General features: G+C 45.5%; 1 protein-coding gene across 2 annotated transcripts in view; it reads right to left on the reverse strand.

The window, feature by feature from the left end:
* Positions 1–1,574: 1,574 nt before the first annotated feature.
* The window catches only part of PREX1 (phosphatidylinositol-3,4,5-trisphosphate dependent Rac exchange factor 1), a 151,499-nt gene continuing 134,323 nt past the window's right edge, over positions 1,575–18,750 (reverse strand). The window contains exons 26-40 of one of the 2 annotated variants that reach the window (XM_040437367.1): positions 13,901–14,110; positions 13,164–13,252; positions 12,656–12,738; positions 11,553–11,643; positions 11,054–11,182; positions 10,886–10,927; positions 10,583–10,800; positions 8,320–8,419; positions 5,285–5,428; positions 4,914–5,025; positions 4,390–4,447; positions 4,109–4,296; positions 3,890–3,992; positions 3,748–3,815; positions 1,575–3,349 (exon numbers count right to left, since the gene is read on the reverse strand). In XM_040437367.1, coding sequence (XP_040293301.1) covers positions 3,307–3,349; positions 3,748–3,815; positions 3,890–3,992; positions 4,109–4,296; positions 4,390–4,447; positions 4,914–5,025; positions 5,285–5,428; positions 8,320–8,419; positions 10,583–10,800; positions 10,886–10,927; positions 11,054–11,182; positions 11,553–11,643; positions 12,656–12,738; positions 13,164–13,252; positions 13,901–14,110 — 1,678 coding nt within the window. In that variant the 3' untranslated portion in view covers positions 1,575–3,306. The remainder of the gene's footprint in view (positions 3,350–3,747; positions 3,816–3,889; positions 3,993–4,108; positions 4,297–4,389; positions 4,448–4,913; positions 5,026–5,284; positions 5,429–8,319; positions 8,420–10,582; positions 10,801–10,885; positions 10,928–11,053; positions 11,183–11,552; positions 11,644–12,655; positions 12,739–13,163; positions 13,253–13,900; positions 14,111–18,750) is intronic. The other variant, XM_040437365.1, reaches the window with a different exon arrangement.

Below are 18,750 nucleotides of genomic sequence, written 5' to 3' on the forward strand. Positions count from 1 at the left end.
TCTCTTTTTTGACTCCATATTGCTAGTCTGTCCAGCTCAGGTTATGTACTATAACTAGCCACCAGCAACACAGCCCTATATAGGTCTTTGGCCTGCATTTCCTTATCCCCCACGTACTTGACTTACTGATCCTTTATGAGTAATTGAACTAATCATGTTATGCTTTTTCTTGCTTTTGTACTTTATAATTAATGGACTCTCTTTTGTTTCATTTTAGTGACCTTTGTAACCAAGGTCTGGATTTGACCGAAACATCAAGATTTATAGTCACATTTCATAACAGCCATTCCTTTCCTTTTTTGCCTATATACTATATGGAGGATATGTCATAATAAAATAATTTTTAGTGCAGTGGTACTTCTCTCATTAAAAAGCAGAAACAGGGCACCCCTATTGCAGTAAGGTTGCTAAGTAATGTAGGTGATGAACAAGTGGGAACTCACCTCGAGGAGTGGTGCAAGTAGGCACAACACTATGAAGAGCGTATACTAGGAGAGAGGCTGCTGCGTATCTCCAGATCCTCAAAGCCTGCAGAGCTGGAGTCGGTAGACCAGGGTAACAAATGATATCAGTAACATGGATTGCATTGCCAAGAAGTACTGGAGTCATCAACTTGCTGAGTAGAAATACACCTTTATTGGTCCTAGTGAACCAATCTGAAAGTCAAAGTTACACTCCCTCTGCTCCTTAACATTAAAGTAAATGGGACAAAGCAGTTGTTCGCTGCTGCAATGTCGATGGCAAGCAGGTAACCAGTGAAGAGAATGCAGCCCTTGTACGAGGAGACGGACATCCGTCGATCTGATATCATGACCTATCCTGAGGATAGCTAATCAATATAGGAAACTCCTGTCATCTGGTCCTGGAGAACAGGAACTGTATTCCCCAAGCTCTCTAGAGAAAGCTTAAAGAGGGGAAAGAAGAAAGGGGGAAGGTGAGGGACCAGGGTGCAGGAGACCATACTTAGACTCCTGCACCCACAACTCCAGCCAGATCACCTTCTTTAGTGTGGTGCCCCTTGGAGAGCGAAGCTAGGCTGGTAGAGGAGGGTTTGGCGGATAAGGAGACCCGACTGCTGGCAGGTTACGACCCACCGGTCTCCCTTGAGGTAACAGGTTGCTGCGACCACCTGTGTAACCAAGAAAGTAACAAGTAAAATTAAAAAATATATTTTTTCACACCTGCGAAGCAGGAATGTCTGCCTTCTACAGACACTAAACTAAAACAGTTTTCGCTTGATCCCTGTAGGAAGGGTACAGCTGGTGGGAGGAGGTAACAATTTTTGCTTAGTGGCTGCATCTGTACCCATGGTCCTGCCTGTGTGCCCCAAAAACAAGGATGAGAAAGCAGTAACAGGCAGCTGGGGTTGCACTGAGTGTCTGGTTTATATGCAAAAATGATTCGTTTTCTGCCAGTTTTACTGTTCTCTTCAGTTAAAGAGACTTCAGGAGACAAATGGAATCTTTAGGATTCAATTTCAGGACTGAGTTGATAATAATGGATATTACATGAACACTCCATGTGACATCATTATATATTGCACTGTCATGGAGATGTGGCGAGTATCTAAATTAGGGGTCACCAGGCACTGTAAGAGATCACAGCCACGTTATGTGGAAATTGTTTATTTCTGACACAGTTAAAATGACAAAGTGGTCTGTACAATGAGAAGTGGTGCCTCCATAAAACCGTAGACAATTCATGAGTAAAGTCAAAATGAGATGCTATACAGAATGTCCCAGTGGATGCATTGCTATAGAACGATGATGTTTAGAACTGGAGGTGACAGTTTTGAACTCCTAGGTTTGTGAGGAGGAGATAAAGATACTGAACACCCACCCTATAGAACCCCAAAATAATAATGTATTCAAGTAGGAGGAATGTGTAATATTGATGGGGGAGGAGTGGTGATGACATCCAGGTCTGAATCAACATACACTGCAGCAAGTCATTTCCCATCATTGCTGGGGTCCTGGTCACAGATGACTAGATAGGAGGATGCAGGAGAAGCGATGGTATCACTAATGAGTCTGGAGAGTGCAGCCACTGCTGTTGTAAGGTCACTTCTCAGGAGGTTATTGCTTCTTCCAGATGAACAATGACTGGGATTGTGTGCTTTCACTAGGAATTCTGGGTAAAGGTAATATGTGATGAAAGTCAGGTTCATAAATGACTATCATCAAAGGAGGACCCCACAATACATGTGCTGCATCTCAAAGGGCCCAGCCCTGAGCTTGTGCACCCCCTCTGTATACAGTCAATCCCACAATACGCAATGCTTGATATGAAGTAAATGATTACCCTGACAACCATTATTCCACAGTTCTGTACTAGGTAGGTTATAACACAACAACTTACATAACAGAGCCACTAATGTCACACAAGGAGCCAATGGTGGTGAACATGGCGCTTAGATATTTCAACCTTGTATAAAAGACAAGATCATCCTCACAGTTCTAAGGCCGATACAGTCACGTGGACACTTGACCACAGCTTCTGAGTCCTGACAATGGATTACCCAACCTCAGGTACAGAATTATTTTCCACAGGCTGCTATATACTTCCAAGTTAAACTGCGCCAAGGGTCCAGAATGTTCTTTGCAGAGCAAAATGGATAGGAACGAATGTCTCCATGTCCTAAGGATTATGACATTACATCCGCCATAATTGTTACTTAGCACAGTGTGACCTCCTGAAGAGTGGGCTGGAAAGGGACTGAAGGTGATTTGTCCCAGGTTATTACATCATTAGGACTCAGCTTCAGAAAACAGGGTTCTGAGTAAGGCTCCAGTTTAGCGTAACCGCCAGGATCACAATCTCAAGGTTTTCTTCCTTCGTTGGATATTTCCTATAGAAAGTTCTTTAATTATAAAAGTAAAATCTCCACATATAAAACACCGGAACATAAAAATCTGAAATAAAAGCCAAAATATAAAACTTCCCCCTGGAGGGCAGAAGCAGGGTGGGGAAACCATCTACAAGTCATAATAAATATTTTTGTGCCATCAAAAGTCGGAAAGTGCAGCTTGGTTGCTAATACTGGCGGCAGTGACGTTGCTTATTGGCAGGCAGCGGAGCTTCACGTTGCAGTCCGATGCTCGCCCTCCAGTGTAGCCACATGATAACACTGATATACCTTGCACACGTCCAATGTCCATAATGTGCCAGGAAACCTGGAGACAAGTCCAGTATGGGAGTTTTACCCTCCCAGGAGGAAGTCACATGGGCACCATCCCCTCTGTCTCCAATGGGTCCCTTCATATCACCGGTGCTGATTGGCTTAAGATACTGTTTCCAGGCAGAAGATTATATATCTCCATCTATTGGTGGAACACAGAGTCTGTAGATCCTGCAGGAGACACAAGGTGGGGAGCAGAGAAATAAGCATTAGAATCATGAGCAGTAGGGTGTCTGGTGAATAAAAGGGTGCTACCTGAGCAGGGGTGAGGCGGCAGTAGGGGTAGTATTTGGCAATTGGGGAAATGTGGAACTGAGCAGAGGTAGTATTTGGCAGTGAGGGGAGGGTGGCACTGAACAGGGATAGAATCCATCCGGGTAGGGGAGCAGAAACAGTATCTGGGAAGTTGGGGAGGAGGACACTGAACAGGGGTAAAAGCCAAACGGTGGGGGAAAAGTAGTAGTAGTAGTAGTATCTAAGATTGGCACTGCACAGGGGTTGCATATGGTAGAGAAAAGAGGAGGGCACTGAACAGTGGTAGTACAGGGTGGAGGAAGGCATGAGCTCACCGTGGTGCAGATTGCAGTGTTTGGTCCCTGACTTTTAGGTTTTTTGCTAAGATTTCCACACGAGGACCCTAAAACAACACCAGGAAATTAGGGGAGGTAAACAATGTCATATACATCTATACACCTAATGCCCAGTCCTTACCTGTTTCCTCATTATGTCCATGGCCTGCATGATGCACTTGGGGAGCAGTCCATGGCTCCGAGCCAGGATGGCTGCCTGTTCTAGGGACGCGCTCAGTGTACACCTGTGTACAAGGAACACCCATGGAGGATGTGAGGGTGTAGAGAAATAACATGTATGTACAGGTATGGAGGGATTGTACATGTATGGAAGATGAGGGGATAGTACAACATCACTTACCTCTGCATCCCCGTGCCACACATGACTATCTGGCAGGCCCCCAGGCGGTAGCAGAGCTCTGAGGAAACGGACAGAATTGCAGCCCCAGACAAACTGTTCTTGCAGAATTCAGACGGTGACTGCTTTGGGGTGATGAAATATTTCATGAGCCGACAAAGCTCATCCAGGGCATTTATAGGGCGAATCAGCTGAGGACACAGAACCAGAGAATTATCAATGAGAAAAGTTATTAGTTTCACCCAGCACCGTCACATGACCCATCGGATGACGCTTGTCTATACCTGGTCAATCTTTATGGCTGTTGTGTTGGAGTCTGTCGACTTTTCCAGGTAAAACGCCCTAAAATAAAAGGTATAGGTATTACATAGGAGGCATAAGGCAGCAGGAATGAGGATACTGAGGCTACTGTGACTGGTCACTGAGTATATATATATATATATATATATATATTTTATTTTTTACTGCTTGTTTAGTAGATGCTTTTAATACCATATGATGCAGTGTATGAAGTGAGAAAAGCATGGTATCCACTAAACCCAGCACCCCCTCCTGTCCATAGCTATTGCAGCTCAGCTCTAATTACTTCAATATTGAAATCATCCATGGCAGAAGGAGGTGTGGTTTGTGGTGGCAGCCATATTTCTTACACACCTTTAAACACAGTGGCTAATCTTTGGGTCAAATATTTTTTTTTGTAAATTTACAATTCTCTGGAATTTTTGTCTGAAGTTTTGTGGCATTGATTCCGGAATCAGTTATAGTGAGAAACATCTGGTCAGAGGTGGAGCTCCACCCTCAGTGTTACCTGATTTTCCGGTAATAATTCTGCACTTTTTCCAAAGCATTCTGGTTAATCTGCTGCTGAATCTCCTCCGGGGAGACATTACTGCCCAGCTGACCCTCCGCACTGTCCAGAGCTGCAATGACAACTTTTGTAAGTAAATACAGCACATACAGGAGTCCCCCTCAATGTGTCAGAGTGAAGATTGCTTTACAAAGATTTACTGCTGTTATATATGAAGCAGTTTCCTCGTCCACCTCTAATACTTCATACTTGGGTGCTGTTACTATTAGTCTCCCATCTTGTATGCTCAGACCAGCGGGACACTGAACACATTGATTACAGGCCATGGGATGGTACAGTAGTTGTACAGCGTATGACCAGAGTCAGCTCACCTTGTGTGAAGAGAACGGACTGAAGCTTCAAGCATCCGCCATGCTCAAACTTAGTTGGTAGTTTGGAGAAATGGAAACTGTCCAGGTAAAAAATGACCTTGAGGGACTGGCGAGATCCTTCTATGTGGTGGAAGACAGCTGTGTCTGAAAAAAACACTCCAACACATTACACCTGCCTGCCTATGGCACAAGAAAGGTGGCTATAAGGAGAATCTATATTATCCGTCAGAATATGAGGTTCATAGTATGAATAAACTTGAAGCGCTAACAGGTCAGTGACACAGACAGAATGTCAAGTGCAAGGACCCTAAGGCCTCTTTCACACGACCGTTGTGTGCACCCGTGGCCGTTGTGCCGTTTTCCGTTTTTTTTCGCGGACCCATTGACTTTCAATGGGTCCGTGGAAAAAACGGAAAATGCACCGTTTTGCAGCCGCATCCGAGATCCGTGTTTCCTGGCCGTGAAAAAAATATGACCTCCTATTTTTTTCACGGCCAACGGTTCACGGACCCATTCAAGTCAATGGGTCCGTGAAAGAACACGGATGCACACAAGATTGGCATCCGTGTCCGTGATCCGTGGCCGTAGGTTACTTTTTATACAGACGGATCCGAAGATCCGTCTGCATAAAAGCTTTTTCATAGCTGAGTTTTCACTTCGTGAAAACTCAGAACCGACAGTATATTCTAACACAGAGGCGTCCCCATGGTGATGGGGACGCTTCTAGTTAGAATACACTACAAACTGTGTACAAGACTGACCCCTGCTGCCTGGCAGCACCCGATCTCTTACAGGGGGCCGTGATCAGCACAATTAACCCCTTCAGGTGCGGCACCTGAAGGGGTTAATTGTACTATCATATCCCCCTGTAAGAGATCAGGGCTGCCAGGCAGCAGACCCTCCCCCCCTCCCCAGCTTGAATATCATTGGTGGCCAGTGCGGCCCCCCCCCTCCCTCTATTGTAATTATTCGTTGGTGGCACAGTGTGCGCCCCCCCCTCCCTCCCTCTATTGTAATAATTCGTTGGTGGCACAGTGTGCGCCCCCCCCTCCCTCCCTCTATTGTAATAATTCGTTGGTGGCACAGTGTGCGCCCCCCATCGGCCCCCCCTCCCTCTATAGCATTAACAACATTGGTGGCCAGTGTGCGGCCTCCCATCTCCCCCCCCCCCCACCCCCCCTGGCAGCGGAGTTCCGATCGGAGTCCCAGTTTAATCGCTGGGGCTCCGATCGGTAACCATGGCAACCAGGACGCTACTACAGTCCTGGTTGCCATGGTTACTTAGCAATAGTACAATAGTAGAAGATTCATACTTACCTGCTGGTGGCTGCTGCGATGTTCGTGTCCGGCCGGGAGCTCCACCTACTGGTAAGTGACAGGTCTGTGCGGCGCATTGCTAAATGAACTGTCACTTACCAGTAGGAGGAGCTCCCGGCCGGACACAGACATCGCAGCTCCCAGGTAAGTATGAATCTTTTACTATTGTACTATTGCTAGTAACCCGCTGCCACCAATGATCGGGGGGAGGCCGCACACTGGCCACCAATGTTGTTAATGCTATAGAGGGAGGGGGGGCCGATGGGGGGCGCACACTGTGCCACCAACGAATTATTACAATAGAGGGAGGAAGGGGGGGGGGGCGCACACTGTGCCACCAACGAATTATTACAATAGAGGGAGGAAGGGGGGGGGCCGCACTGGCCACCAATGATATTCAAACTGGGGGGGGAGGGGGGGGGTCTGCCCCCTGCTGCCTGGCAGCCCTGATCTCTTACAGGGGGATATGATAGTACAATTAACCCCTTCAGGTGCGGCACCTGAGGGGTTAATTGTGCTGATCACGGCCCCCTGTAAGAGATCGGATGCTGCTAGGCAGCAGGGGGCAGTCATGTACACAGTTTGTAGTATATTCTAACTAGAAGCGTCCCCATCACCATGGGAACGCCTCTGTGTTAGAATATACTGTCGGAAATTAGGTTTCACGATCTAACTCATATCCGACAGTATATTCTAACAGAGGCGTTCCCATGGTGATGGGGACGCTTCAAGTTAAAATATACCATCGGATTGGAGAAAACTCCGATCCGATGGTATAAAAGGGACTCCAGACTTTACATTGAAAGTCAATAGGGACGGATCCGTTTGAAATGGCACCATATTGTGTCAACGTCAAACGGATCCGTCCCCATTGACTTGCATTGTAATTCAGGACGGATCCGTTTGGCTCCGCACGGCCAGGCGGACACCAAAACGACTTTTTTTTCATGTCCGTGGATCCTCCAAAAATCAAGGAAGACCAACGGACGAAAAAACGGTCACGGATCACGGAAAAACGGGACCCCGTTTTGCGGACCGTGAAAATATACTGTCGTGTGCAATAAGCCTTACTGTGTGATCTGTCCAGGGTTAGCCAGGTAAGTCCTAGCCTATGTACATCATATATGTCAGTGTCATGATATTTGTAAGTAATTTGTGTGATGTCAGACAGTAAGATGATATCATTCAGGGTGCTGCTATCAGTCTGATGACACTAGGCAACAGTAAGGGTGATGACATCGGACAGCAGTCAAGGTGATGACAGTGATCAAGTTCATGATATCGGTCAGGATTATGATATTAGTGACTGGTCAATGGGACAGATATACAAAAACTGACATTACAGACACAAGAGTTAGTATAAAGTCCATCAGCGCAAAATCTAATTTATCAAGACTCACAGACCTCTTACTAAATTTGGTACATCAGACTGCAGTCCATGCACCAGAAATTAAAATCCACGCCAGATATGAGCCGGGGAAGAGTTGATCTATACACCAGATTCTGGTGTAAATTATAGGAAATCTGCGCACTGTATGAGGCCAGGTCTCCACTTGCTAAGCCGCACACACTTTTCTCACCAACCTTTGAAAAGTGGCAAGAAAAGTAAAAAGTTGCTAATTATAGCGCAATTATGTTGTGCACCATATTTTGCACCTTTTTTTTCTGCTACAAAAGTGGCTTAAAAAGCTTAATAAATGTGCCTCAGTGCCTCTTACTGGCTACAAGCGTTTCATCCATCTGCTTGAAGTAAAACACCACTTTGTCCAGGTCCTGTAGCGTCGCCTTAATGTCTTCCAGCATCACACGTTCTTCTTTCTGTAAGGCGGAGACATGGGTGTTATTCACATCTGGTCAGCTTCCAGTCTCAGAGCGCAGTATCTGCCCTCTATAGAACCACATTCTCTGAGCCTTTACTTGCAGTATTACAGGTGACCACTAGAGGTCACAGATGGATCAGAAATTCTGCTTAGAAGCTTGCTGCTGGGCCAATGTTATTCTCCTTAGGGCTCTTTCACACCTGCGTTCTTTTCTTCCGGCATAAAGTTCCGTCGTCGGGGCTCTATGCCGGAAGAATCCTGATCAGTTTTATCCTAATGCATTCTGCGCTTTTTGCTCCGGCCAAAAATCCTGAAGACTTGCCGCAAGGCCGGATCCGGAATTAATGCCCATTGAAAGGCATTGATCCGGATCCGGCCTTAAGCTAAACGTCGTTTCGGCGCATTGCCGGACCCGACATTTAGCTTTTTCTGAATGGTTACCATGGCTGCCGGGACGCTAAAGTCCTGGCAGCCATGGTAAAGTGTAGCGGGGAGCAGCATACTTACCGTCCGTGCGGCTCCCGGGGCGCTCCAGAGTGACGTCAGGGCGCCCCAAGCGCATGGATTATGTGATCGCATGGCACGTCATCCATGCGCATGGGGCGCTCTGACGTCATTCTGGAGCGCCCCGGGAGCCGCACGGACTGTAAGTATACCGCTCCCCCGCTCCTACTATGGCAACCAAGACTTTAATAGCGTCCTGGCTGCCATAGTAACACTGAACGCAATTTGAAGACGGCTCCGTCTTCAAATGCTTTCAGTACACTTGCGTTTTTCCGGATCCGGCGTGTAATTCCAGCAAGTGGAGTACACGCCGGATTCGGACAACGCAAGTGTGAAAGAGGCCTTACACAAGTGTTCCTGGATCACAGAGCCTATAACAACACAGGGCAGCCTTCTCACCCCCGCATACTGCACTCTATAGAGTTATCCAAGTCTTCCAATTCTTAACTTCCCTTACCAGCAAATGGCTCAGGAGAATACACAACATTTGAACGACTGCAAATAAACAGCCTTGGAAAGGGGTATTCTTTCTGACACCAAGCTGGCTTTAATGCATGGTTGGGTGGTGGACTTGGGAGAATCCCTCACATTGGAGCAATGGCATGAATGTTGTATGGCAATCAGCAAAGAGAGCTGGCAGTTTAATGGAGACTTCTTTAAAGGTAACTCACAGAGTGAATATGGTACCTTCTAGATTACACCTTATTTATCCAATGGTTTCCCCCTTTATGCTTTAAGGGTTATCAAGATATTGGTAACATTCTCCTGAACTGTTTTTAACAGCATTTACAAAACATGAAAAAAATAACTTTTCGGCAGCCCCATGGGCCATAGATCACAATGGTCAGGATGGGGACCTCATTGACTTCTATGGGAGCGTTTTCTAGATGTGCTCTGTGACCTGTGCAGAGGTCATTGTATAAGGTAAGAATAGGTCAGCTCTGCAAATCGCCTAATGTGAATGGTGGATCCTGTCTTATCTGTACACAGAAGGGATATCATTACAGGCAGGATTACAATGAGTTAACTGCAGTAAAGTAATCTGTACAAACCAAGAAGTGGCGCCAATTATTAGACATAATGGCCAGTGCGAAAACTGCAGGATTTTTGGTTTAAGTTTAAATATAAAAAGTACATGGAAAATTAAAAATAACAATCAAAAATTCTTTAAAAATATGTTAAACATAAAAAAGTGATTTAAACAGCAGGTCATTTAAGTGATTCTCGGGAACGATCCACGGTCAAACTGTGCCAAATCTCCCAACTTGTAGGGGACTTGACAGATCGCTCCCCACCTCCTCTCTTTCCTTTTCAGGCCTGGAGAGTCGTGAGTCACATTACTCACGTACATCACACTGTGGGCTCAGTGCATACTGTTCTACGTATGTTATATTCTACTTCATGCCGCTTCAAACTATATTTGGCGTTATTAACTAATATTGGAGGCCTATGTTCATTTTGTCTGTATTTCCATACATGCTTTGTGAATTTCTTTTATTTGTACTATCACTCCAATAAATAGAAGGGTAGCCATGTGCAGAGCTGTGTGGGTCGAGCTCGACCTAGCGTCCCACCGTGGACAGGGCTTATAGTTCTCATACAAACCATGCCTTGCATCCATCATGCATAGATAGTCCTTATGTGGATAGATATTTACCACATTGGGCGACAGCAGAGACTGGTAGCTGATGAGGACACCTGTCACTGCAATCTGTTCCAGCCACTTTCTGCTGGCTTCGCGGCTGCTCTCCTCGTACTCGCCATTGTTGTTGTATCTGTAGTTGAGGGCGGCCATGAGCTGCTCTGTGAATGTGCAGATGGCGGCAACCAGTGTCTGACAGAAGATCACATCCCTTCTGACCTGCAGCTCTGTATCTACAAGGAGAGGAAAATGTTACAGCCAGCTCTGCATCACCTACACATCTCACGTCTGAGAGACAGGGCTGTTATATGAGATTACCTGTGCATCTAAGCAAGGCCAGCAGGAGCTGATTCTTTCCATCTGAACAGAGAAAGAAAAGAGCAGATACCTGCTGCATTATGTGCCTAAAACATGGACACCCACAGGTAGAGCAACCGCTAGGCTGCCGCCGTCAGTCTAACTGCAGAATCTCTGGTAGTTACAGACCTTCCACATATTTCTGGATGCTTTCCACCAAGATTTTAATGGAGTTTGGTAGATTCCATGGATCTTCTCTGACGCTTATCTGGATCATGCTGCGGCACTTAATGGTCCATTCTTCCTTCTTCTGAAACTCTGGAAGGAGAAACAAACCTTTAGAAGGAGCATTGAGTGAAGAAGATCCAGAAACTCTTCATATGCACCAGTTTGCAAATGGGCGGTGTTACCAGGGTTAGTGACATAAGCAGATACTGCGCAGATATCAGGCTGACGGGGTGGATAAGGGCACACAGAAAACTTTAGGCATCAACCTCCTCCATGTCCAGAGAGCAACAGCTAAATTATGACTGGTGCTGATTAACACATGAGCCTGGCATCCAACAGAGCAGGACTTTATTATTCTGCTGCCATATGACTGGTTGCCAGTTCAGTTCCTGCTATCTACCATTCACGACCGTGTGGCAGTCGCGTGAGGTTATCATGTGAACCCGCCACTCTCAGTCACCTTGTAGGCTGTGCTCCATGGGAAAGTGCTTTGTCTCCTCAAAAGCCTTGGACATTATTTTTCCTTTGAGAAATGTTATTATGGCATCTACCTGCAAGAAGAAGAACCAAGAAGAAACTAATGAGATCAGAGCTGCACTGCGCCGTTTGCGTTACAGTCTGTACACGAGTAAGCGGTTACTTCAGGCGAGACGCCTGCATCAAAGACTCCACATCTAAGAACTTAGGTCTCCTGGAGAACCCATATCATAGGATTGCTCCTCTATTATAAATATTTGAGACTTTATCCGTATTACTATTATCTGGAGAACTTCTATTAACGATTTGTAGATCTATTGTCCCCTGATGAACCAGCTGTAATGTTGGGGAAACGCCGCGTTGGGACATACTAAGAAAAGGGACGTATCTATTTTTGCAGCATTGATTTTTGGAATTTTTTCCTAAGTTCCTTGTTTTGAGTCATCAAGTTGTTTTTCTATTTTTGCATCTCTGGGACGAAAGCTTCTAACGACCAGGGCATATACAGACACCAGTAAAGGGTTTAGCCACAGAGAGGTGGGGTCGCCCCATTCGGGGCGGGTGCTCTGCCTGTGGGCAGGAGTAGATAGAGAAATAGAATAGGGACATTAAGGATTTGTTGGTGTCCCATAATTTACAACATTGAACCTCTACTTTGAAACAACTGAATACACAGATTGTGAGTAAAAGTTTCCTTTATAAGAAAATCTACAAACTGTGAGTAGAAAGGAAACCATTGTAACCCCAATTTTGCTGTATATTTTCTAACAGTGAATGCAACTGTTGATGACATTGATTACTATAGTAACTATATGACGGGTTGAGTTTCTGGATATTTTAACAGGATTAATTAAAAGTCAATTTTTAATAGTGGAAGGGCGTTTGTGTTGAATAGACTTTATACTTCCCAATATATGAATCTCTAGCTTGGTCTAAGCTGTGTTGTACAATTTACTTCAGTTTGATAATAAGCATGTGTAGACTCTGATATCAGCCACCAGGGGGTGCTCTGTATCTGTCATATACAGTTACTGTGGTGATGGGTCACAATAGATAAGGAAGGCAAGGCACGGAGTGATCACTCACTTGGTTGAACAGATGTTCCAGGCAGCCGTGCAGTTTGTCCTGTTTATCTGAGGGGATCCGCATATCACATGGTAGCTCGTCCCCTGGGAACACAAATACAGGCACTATTAGACATACAGGGCTGGGGATGCGGGGTATATAGGGGTTTACAATAGCTAGAAATATAGAGGGATATAAGGCGAGATACATTGGGATATTGGGAGATATATGTGCAGGTATTGAAAGGATATACAGGGGTTTATGGCAAGACATACAGTATATGCGGGTATAGGGGATATGCAAGGCTATAAAGTATATACAAGAGTATATAAAGCTACACAAGGGTATATACAGGGCTATATAAGCATATATAAGATTATAAACGGATATAGGGGAAATATATTGATATATGAGGATATAATACAAAACATGGAGTGATGCCGTATATATGCAGGGATAGAGTGTGTATACGGGGAGATACGTGCAGGTATAGGGAAGGGTACAGAGGTAGACAGGAAGCACTGGTCACCTGATCCCATCTCATCACTGCCCAGGTAGGAGCTGTTACTGCGGACACTCGTGTAGGACAGGACAGAGTCTCGGTTGCTGTTACACTCGCTGTGGGACAAAGGAGAACAGAAAATTAACCCACAGGGCAGCCAGATACGACCCAGGAAAGGGTGCAAACACTAAAGCACAAGTGCGGTCTCCTGGCAGCGTGCAGCAAGGTATGCAGTGAAAATGCCACATCCTGTCACTGCTCCAATAGCATCGCCCCATTGTCTGTCAGAGGAGGTAGCAAAAGAAAAACAAGGACGACCCCCCCTCCCCCAAGTGACTCAGCTGCTGAGTGCTATAGCCATGTGACATTGTTGAGGACATTACTTATTCCAGATGACAAGACTGCAGTGACCAGTATTCCATATTCCTATACCCTGAGCAACTGTATCCCTGGCCTCTGTGGTCCCTGATCTGATAAGTGATGTCATGAAGATATTACATGGCATGACAGTCAACACAATCACCTGTCACCAGGCCCTGAGGAGCCCCTCAATGGAGGTTACATATATTAGTACACTACATCAACTGACGGCAGCCCGTTTATACACAAAACTTTGTGATGGATGAACCCGCTACTGCAGTGACCCCTTTAACCTTTTAGGTCACAGACCTTCCTCCAGAAGACATGTTTAATGCAATGATTATAGTTGTATAGAGGATGTGGTCATAAGGTCCACTTCGATATAACATGGAACCAACACTGACCTGTAGGAATCTCTGTAGCTGACCGTGTCATGCCCAGAGTCCTCCTGATCTTCCTCTAACACCTTGAAGCACACCTTCTTTATGCCTCCAGGTTCCCCTCTGTCACAGTCAACATCATCTGTCACCAGGGAGGAGGGGGGAGTAATGTTGGTGGACACAGCCTCACACACAGAGTCAGGCTGCAGGGGCTCAGTGATGGTGGACAGCAGCCTGTAGGAGGAGAGGAGCAGAAAGTCAAGACACAGCACATCAATGGTAATGCAGAACGTGGGCAGCTAAGAGATTTTCATTTCATAGAAGAAAGCCTCTATCATACTCTAAAACTATGTCACACACATAACCTAAGAACCAGCGGAGTTCTATGTAAGTGAAGTTTGCTTTTTAATAATCCTAAAGATGGTGTAAGCTTAGAGCGACCGTCGAGACCCGCACCAGATTTATCAGGCACTTTTGTCTAACTTTATACCAACTATTGGTTGGCTTACAGATTTTTATGCAAAAATCGCGCCAAAATTTTGGTACAAATCACCCATCCTAGGCCCACCCACTTTTCCAACTAAGCTCCAACCCATCTGGCAAGCCTAGAATGCGCCAAATAGCTCCACTTTTAGACAAGATTTTTGGTGCAGACACATTAGTAAATCTGGTTCCATGTGTTTTTTTTAAAGTGGTTCTGCACTTTCATTTAACTGATGATCTATCCTCTGGATAGATCATCAGCTTCTGATCGGCGGGGGTCCGACACCCGGGACCCCCGCCGATCAGCTCTTTGAGAAGGCAGCAGCGCTCCAGCAGCGCCGCGGCCTTCTCACTGTTTACCGCCGGGCCGCCGGCCCACTGACGTCACGACTAGTATCAACTAGCGTGGGCGGGGCTAAGCTCTGTTCACTTGAATGGAGCTTAGCCGCGCCCACGCTAGTTGATACTAGTCGTGACGTCAGTGGGCCGGCGGTAAACAGTGAGAAGGCCGCGGCGCTGCTGGAGCGCCGCTGCCTTCTCAAACAGCTGATCGGCGGGGGTCCCGGGTGTCGGACCCCCGCCGATCAGAAGCTGATGATCTATCCAGAGGATAGATCATCAGTTAAATGAAAGTGCAGAACCCCTTTAATACTCACAAAGTCATTTCCAAGATCTCGACTGTCATTGACTCTAAACATTGAGAAAAACTGTACAGACGTTAAACTTCCTACAGATGCTTTCTATTAATGGTATCAGTTTAGACCATTCTCTGTCAGATGAACACATCAGCAGCACTCATTTCTCTTTTATGCTGATACATTGTTTAAGAAGGTACAAGGAATCATCGTGGATGATAGGTACGTGTCACTGAGGTTCCTGGCCTCGGTGGAGTAAGAGCCAGTTTTTGTTGCAGTTGCTGTTTGACACCTTGATACTTAGTATGGCTCTAATAGCTGATCCGGGACGGCACTTACAGGGAGTAGTCAAAGTGTTGGGTGGGTGACTACTCCCCATGTTCCAGGCCGGGTTTTGCCAGGCATAAAATGAGATATTGTTGAATAGACTGGCACACTATATCTGGTAGCAAATAGAGAACAGACAAATGGTGTTAGACGATTGGTAATTTATTATCTTGATATAGAGAAATAAAATATATGGAAATCTATATTAAAATTATTTGTATAATCAGTCCTACATACAGAAAGTTTATACGCATATGCTCAATTTATTAAGGTAAAAACTAATAGTAAAATAGTGAAGGAATAGTAAAAATGGAGGAAAAGATAAAAAATACTGTATTTTTCACTTTATAAGACGCACCCCAGATTTTAGAGTAGAAACATAAGAAAAAATATTTTTCATCAGACCTCATATCAGCCCACTCAGTGCCTTATAAAACCTCAGATTAGCCCATTCCCAGATCTCAGATTAGCCCATCAGTACCCCCAGACCTCAGATTAGCCCATCAGTACCCCCCAGACCTCAGATTAGCCCATCAGTACCCCCAGACCTCAGAATAGCCCATCAGTATCCCCCAGACCTCAGAATAGCCCATCTGTATCCCCAGACCTCAGAATAGCCCATCTGTATCCCCAGACCTCAGAATAGCCCATCAGATCTCAGATCAGACTAAAATAAAAAATCATCTTACCTGTCCTGCTCCGCGGCTCCTCTTCAGCTATCGCGCTCCCATCTTCCCGGCCTGCGCTGCACTGTCACATGACTGCGTGCAGCGTCAGGTCATAGTGCGCGCACTACGTCCTGACGCTGTACGGGGTCAGGACAGTGCAGCGCAGGCCAGAAAGATGGGAGTGCGACATCTGAAGAGGAGCCTTGGTGCAGACCAGGTAAGATGATTTTTTATTTTAGTCTGATCTGAGATCTGATGGGCTATTCTGAGGTCTGGGGGTACAGATGGGCTATTAGCTACAGATTAGCTACGCTTGCAGCGCTTCACTCCCCGCTCCTAATACATACTAGTGAGCGCTTCCATAATGCGCTCACTAGTATTCGTTTTATAAGACGCACAGACATTTTCCCCCCACTTTTTTTTTGGGGGGGGGGGGGGGGGGGGAGTGCGTCTTATAAAGCGAAAAATACGGTAGATGTAAAAAATGTATAAGGATATTGATGTGGGGATATAAATTCACGCCTCAGAGGAAAATAATTGTGATAAAAGAGCAATAATGACTCAGTGGAAAATGCAGTCAATAATCTGGAGGGTTGGTAATAGTCAATACTCCAAGATCTAGTGGTAGTCAATATTCCAAAAATAAGGAATCAATGTTCCAAAGAGTTAATAATTGATCCAGCTGGGGATTCCAGTTGGTCAACAGAAAGAAAATGGTATAGAAACTGCTGTGGGCCTATGTGGCCAATATTCAGACATCTATAGCAGGCAGGTGTTGTATATATCGTTCCTGTGGCGTCGCACAGGAAGATAACACACTGTCTGCTGTTACCTCTCTGATGTCTTCAAAGATCGCTGGCCAATGTCTGTTCTAGCAGCAGTCTCCTCTCTGTGTGTGCGGCAGGGATGGCGTCCACGTGGGGTTGGGCTTTGCGCGCTCCCAGTGCTTGGCGTCCCACGTGGTCTTATGTTGACTAGGCGTATCACACGCTGCTGAATGAGTTCAACGTGTCACGTGGTTGCTCTGCGCTGATAGTATATGCCGGGGAGGCTGTAGTGGATCTGCGGGCAGTGATTGTATGTGGAAGCGCTTACTGTATTGTCCTTTTACTGTTTGGACATGTGGGTATCGTAGTACACCAGACGCGTTTCGGGGTCTAAACTGACCCCTTCCTCAGTGGTAACCCGCAATTGACTGTGGCGCCCTTTTTATCCACTCCCTCCAATAAAGGAATAGTTTAATCTCAATTGAGCAAAGCTGTTTTTTAATGATACAATAATAGGTGTATCACTTGTTAATGGATTGTTCAATTGTTCTTATAATCAGCGTAGTCTTCTTGGGTTTAACCCTTAAATGCAATGATTAGATGTACATTAAATGGGAAATCATTTAAAAATAAATAGTATAAAATATAAAAGGGGATTTGTGTAAAAAAAGGGTTTCATGGTAAAAAAGTTTGTATTCAAGAAGGGGACAAACTTGTTTGAAAACTTGTGAAAAAACTTTTATTGTGTAAGAATTAATTATGTAAAAAATAAAAGATAATATTTTGTGAAAAATACATTTAATGATGTTTTTAAAGAGAACCTGTCACCTCCATAAAACATCCCAAGCTGGCAGCAGTACCTTAGAGTAGCCAGCAGCGTGTTTGTAACAATCATTTTCTTCCTGCAGGCGCAGAAGCTGTAAAAGCATTCTTTAATCCCCTGCCGGCGCGCTTCTCTAGTCAGGCTTGAAGTCACAAAGGCAGCGGCCTCCTTGCTTCAAGTCACGGTAACTACGCCCCCTTCCCTGTCCCTTCGCTGTGATTGACATCGCTTATGCACGACAGTTCAGCTGGCTTTGCCAAACTGCCGGCTGTCAGTCACAGGGAAGGGGGTGTGGTTACCGTGACTTGAAGCAAGGAGGCCGCTACCTCCGTGACTTCAAGCCTGACTAGAGAAGCGCTCCGGCAGGGGATTACAGAACGCTTTTACAGCTTTTGCTTCATCTGCCTGCAGGAAGAAAATTATCGTTACAAACATGCTGCGGGCTACGCTCAGGTAGTGCTGCCGGCTTGGGATGTTTTTTGGAGGTGACAGGTTCCCTTTAAGGAGAGGTCATGTAAAGAAAGGTATAGGGAAAAAAATGTAATAATAATATGTATATAAGTACTTATAACTGTAGACAAATTGTCATGGAAGTTTCAACAGCCTGTAAGGTATCTATAAATGTATATAGTCAATGTATATAGTAACTATATATAGTAGCGTCATATTTTTCACTGCCTGATAATTACTGTGTAGATCTGTGTCTTTACTGATGGGTGAAAAGGGGGCGGGGGCCCCAGACCAAGGGGAGATCGGAGTGCTGATAGAACAGCCCGACTCCGATTTCTCATCGGCCCGGGGCACCCAGCCCATGATCTACAGGAATCCAAATAGTTCAAGTTCGGCATTTAGGCCTTCAGGGAAAAGTGTATTGAATTTGAAGATAAAGCGTGATTCCACACGGGACATCACAAAAATGTGAAGGCCTAAATGCAGAACTTGAACTATTTGGATTCCTGTAGATCATGGGCTGGGTGCCCCGGGCTGATGAGAAATCAGAGTCGGGCTGTTCTATCAGCACTCCGATCTCCCATTGGTCTGGGGCCCCCGCCCCCTTTTCACCCATCAGTAAAGACACAGATCTACACAGTAATTATCAGGCAGTGAAAAAATATGACGCCACTATATATGTTACTATATACATTGACAGATACCTTACAGGCTGTAGAAA

The sequence above is a fragment of the Bufo bufo genome, chromosome 6 (genome assembly GCF_905171765.1).
Source record: "Bufo bufo chromosome 6, aBufBuf1.1, whole genome shotgun sequence".
Lineage (NCBI taxonomy): Eukaryota > Metazoa > Chordata > Amphibia > Anura > Bufonidae > Bufo > Bufo bufo.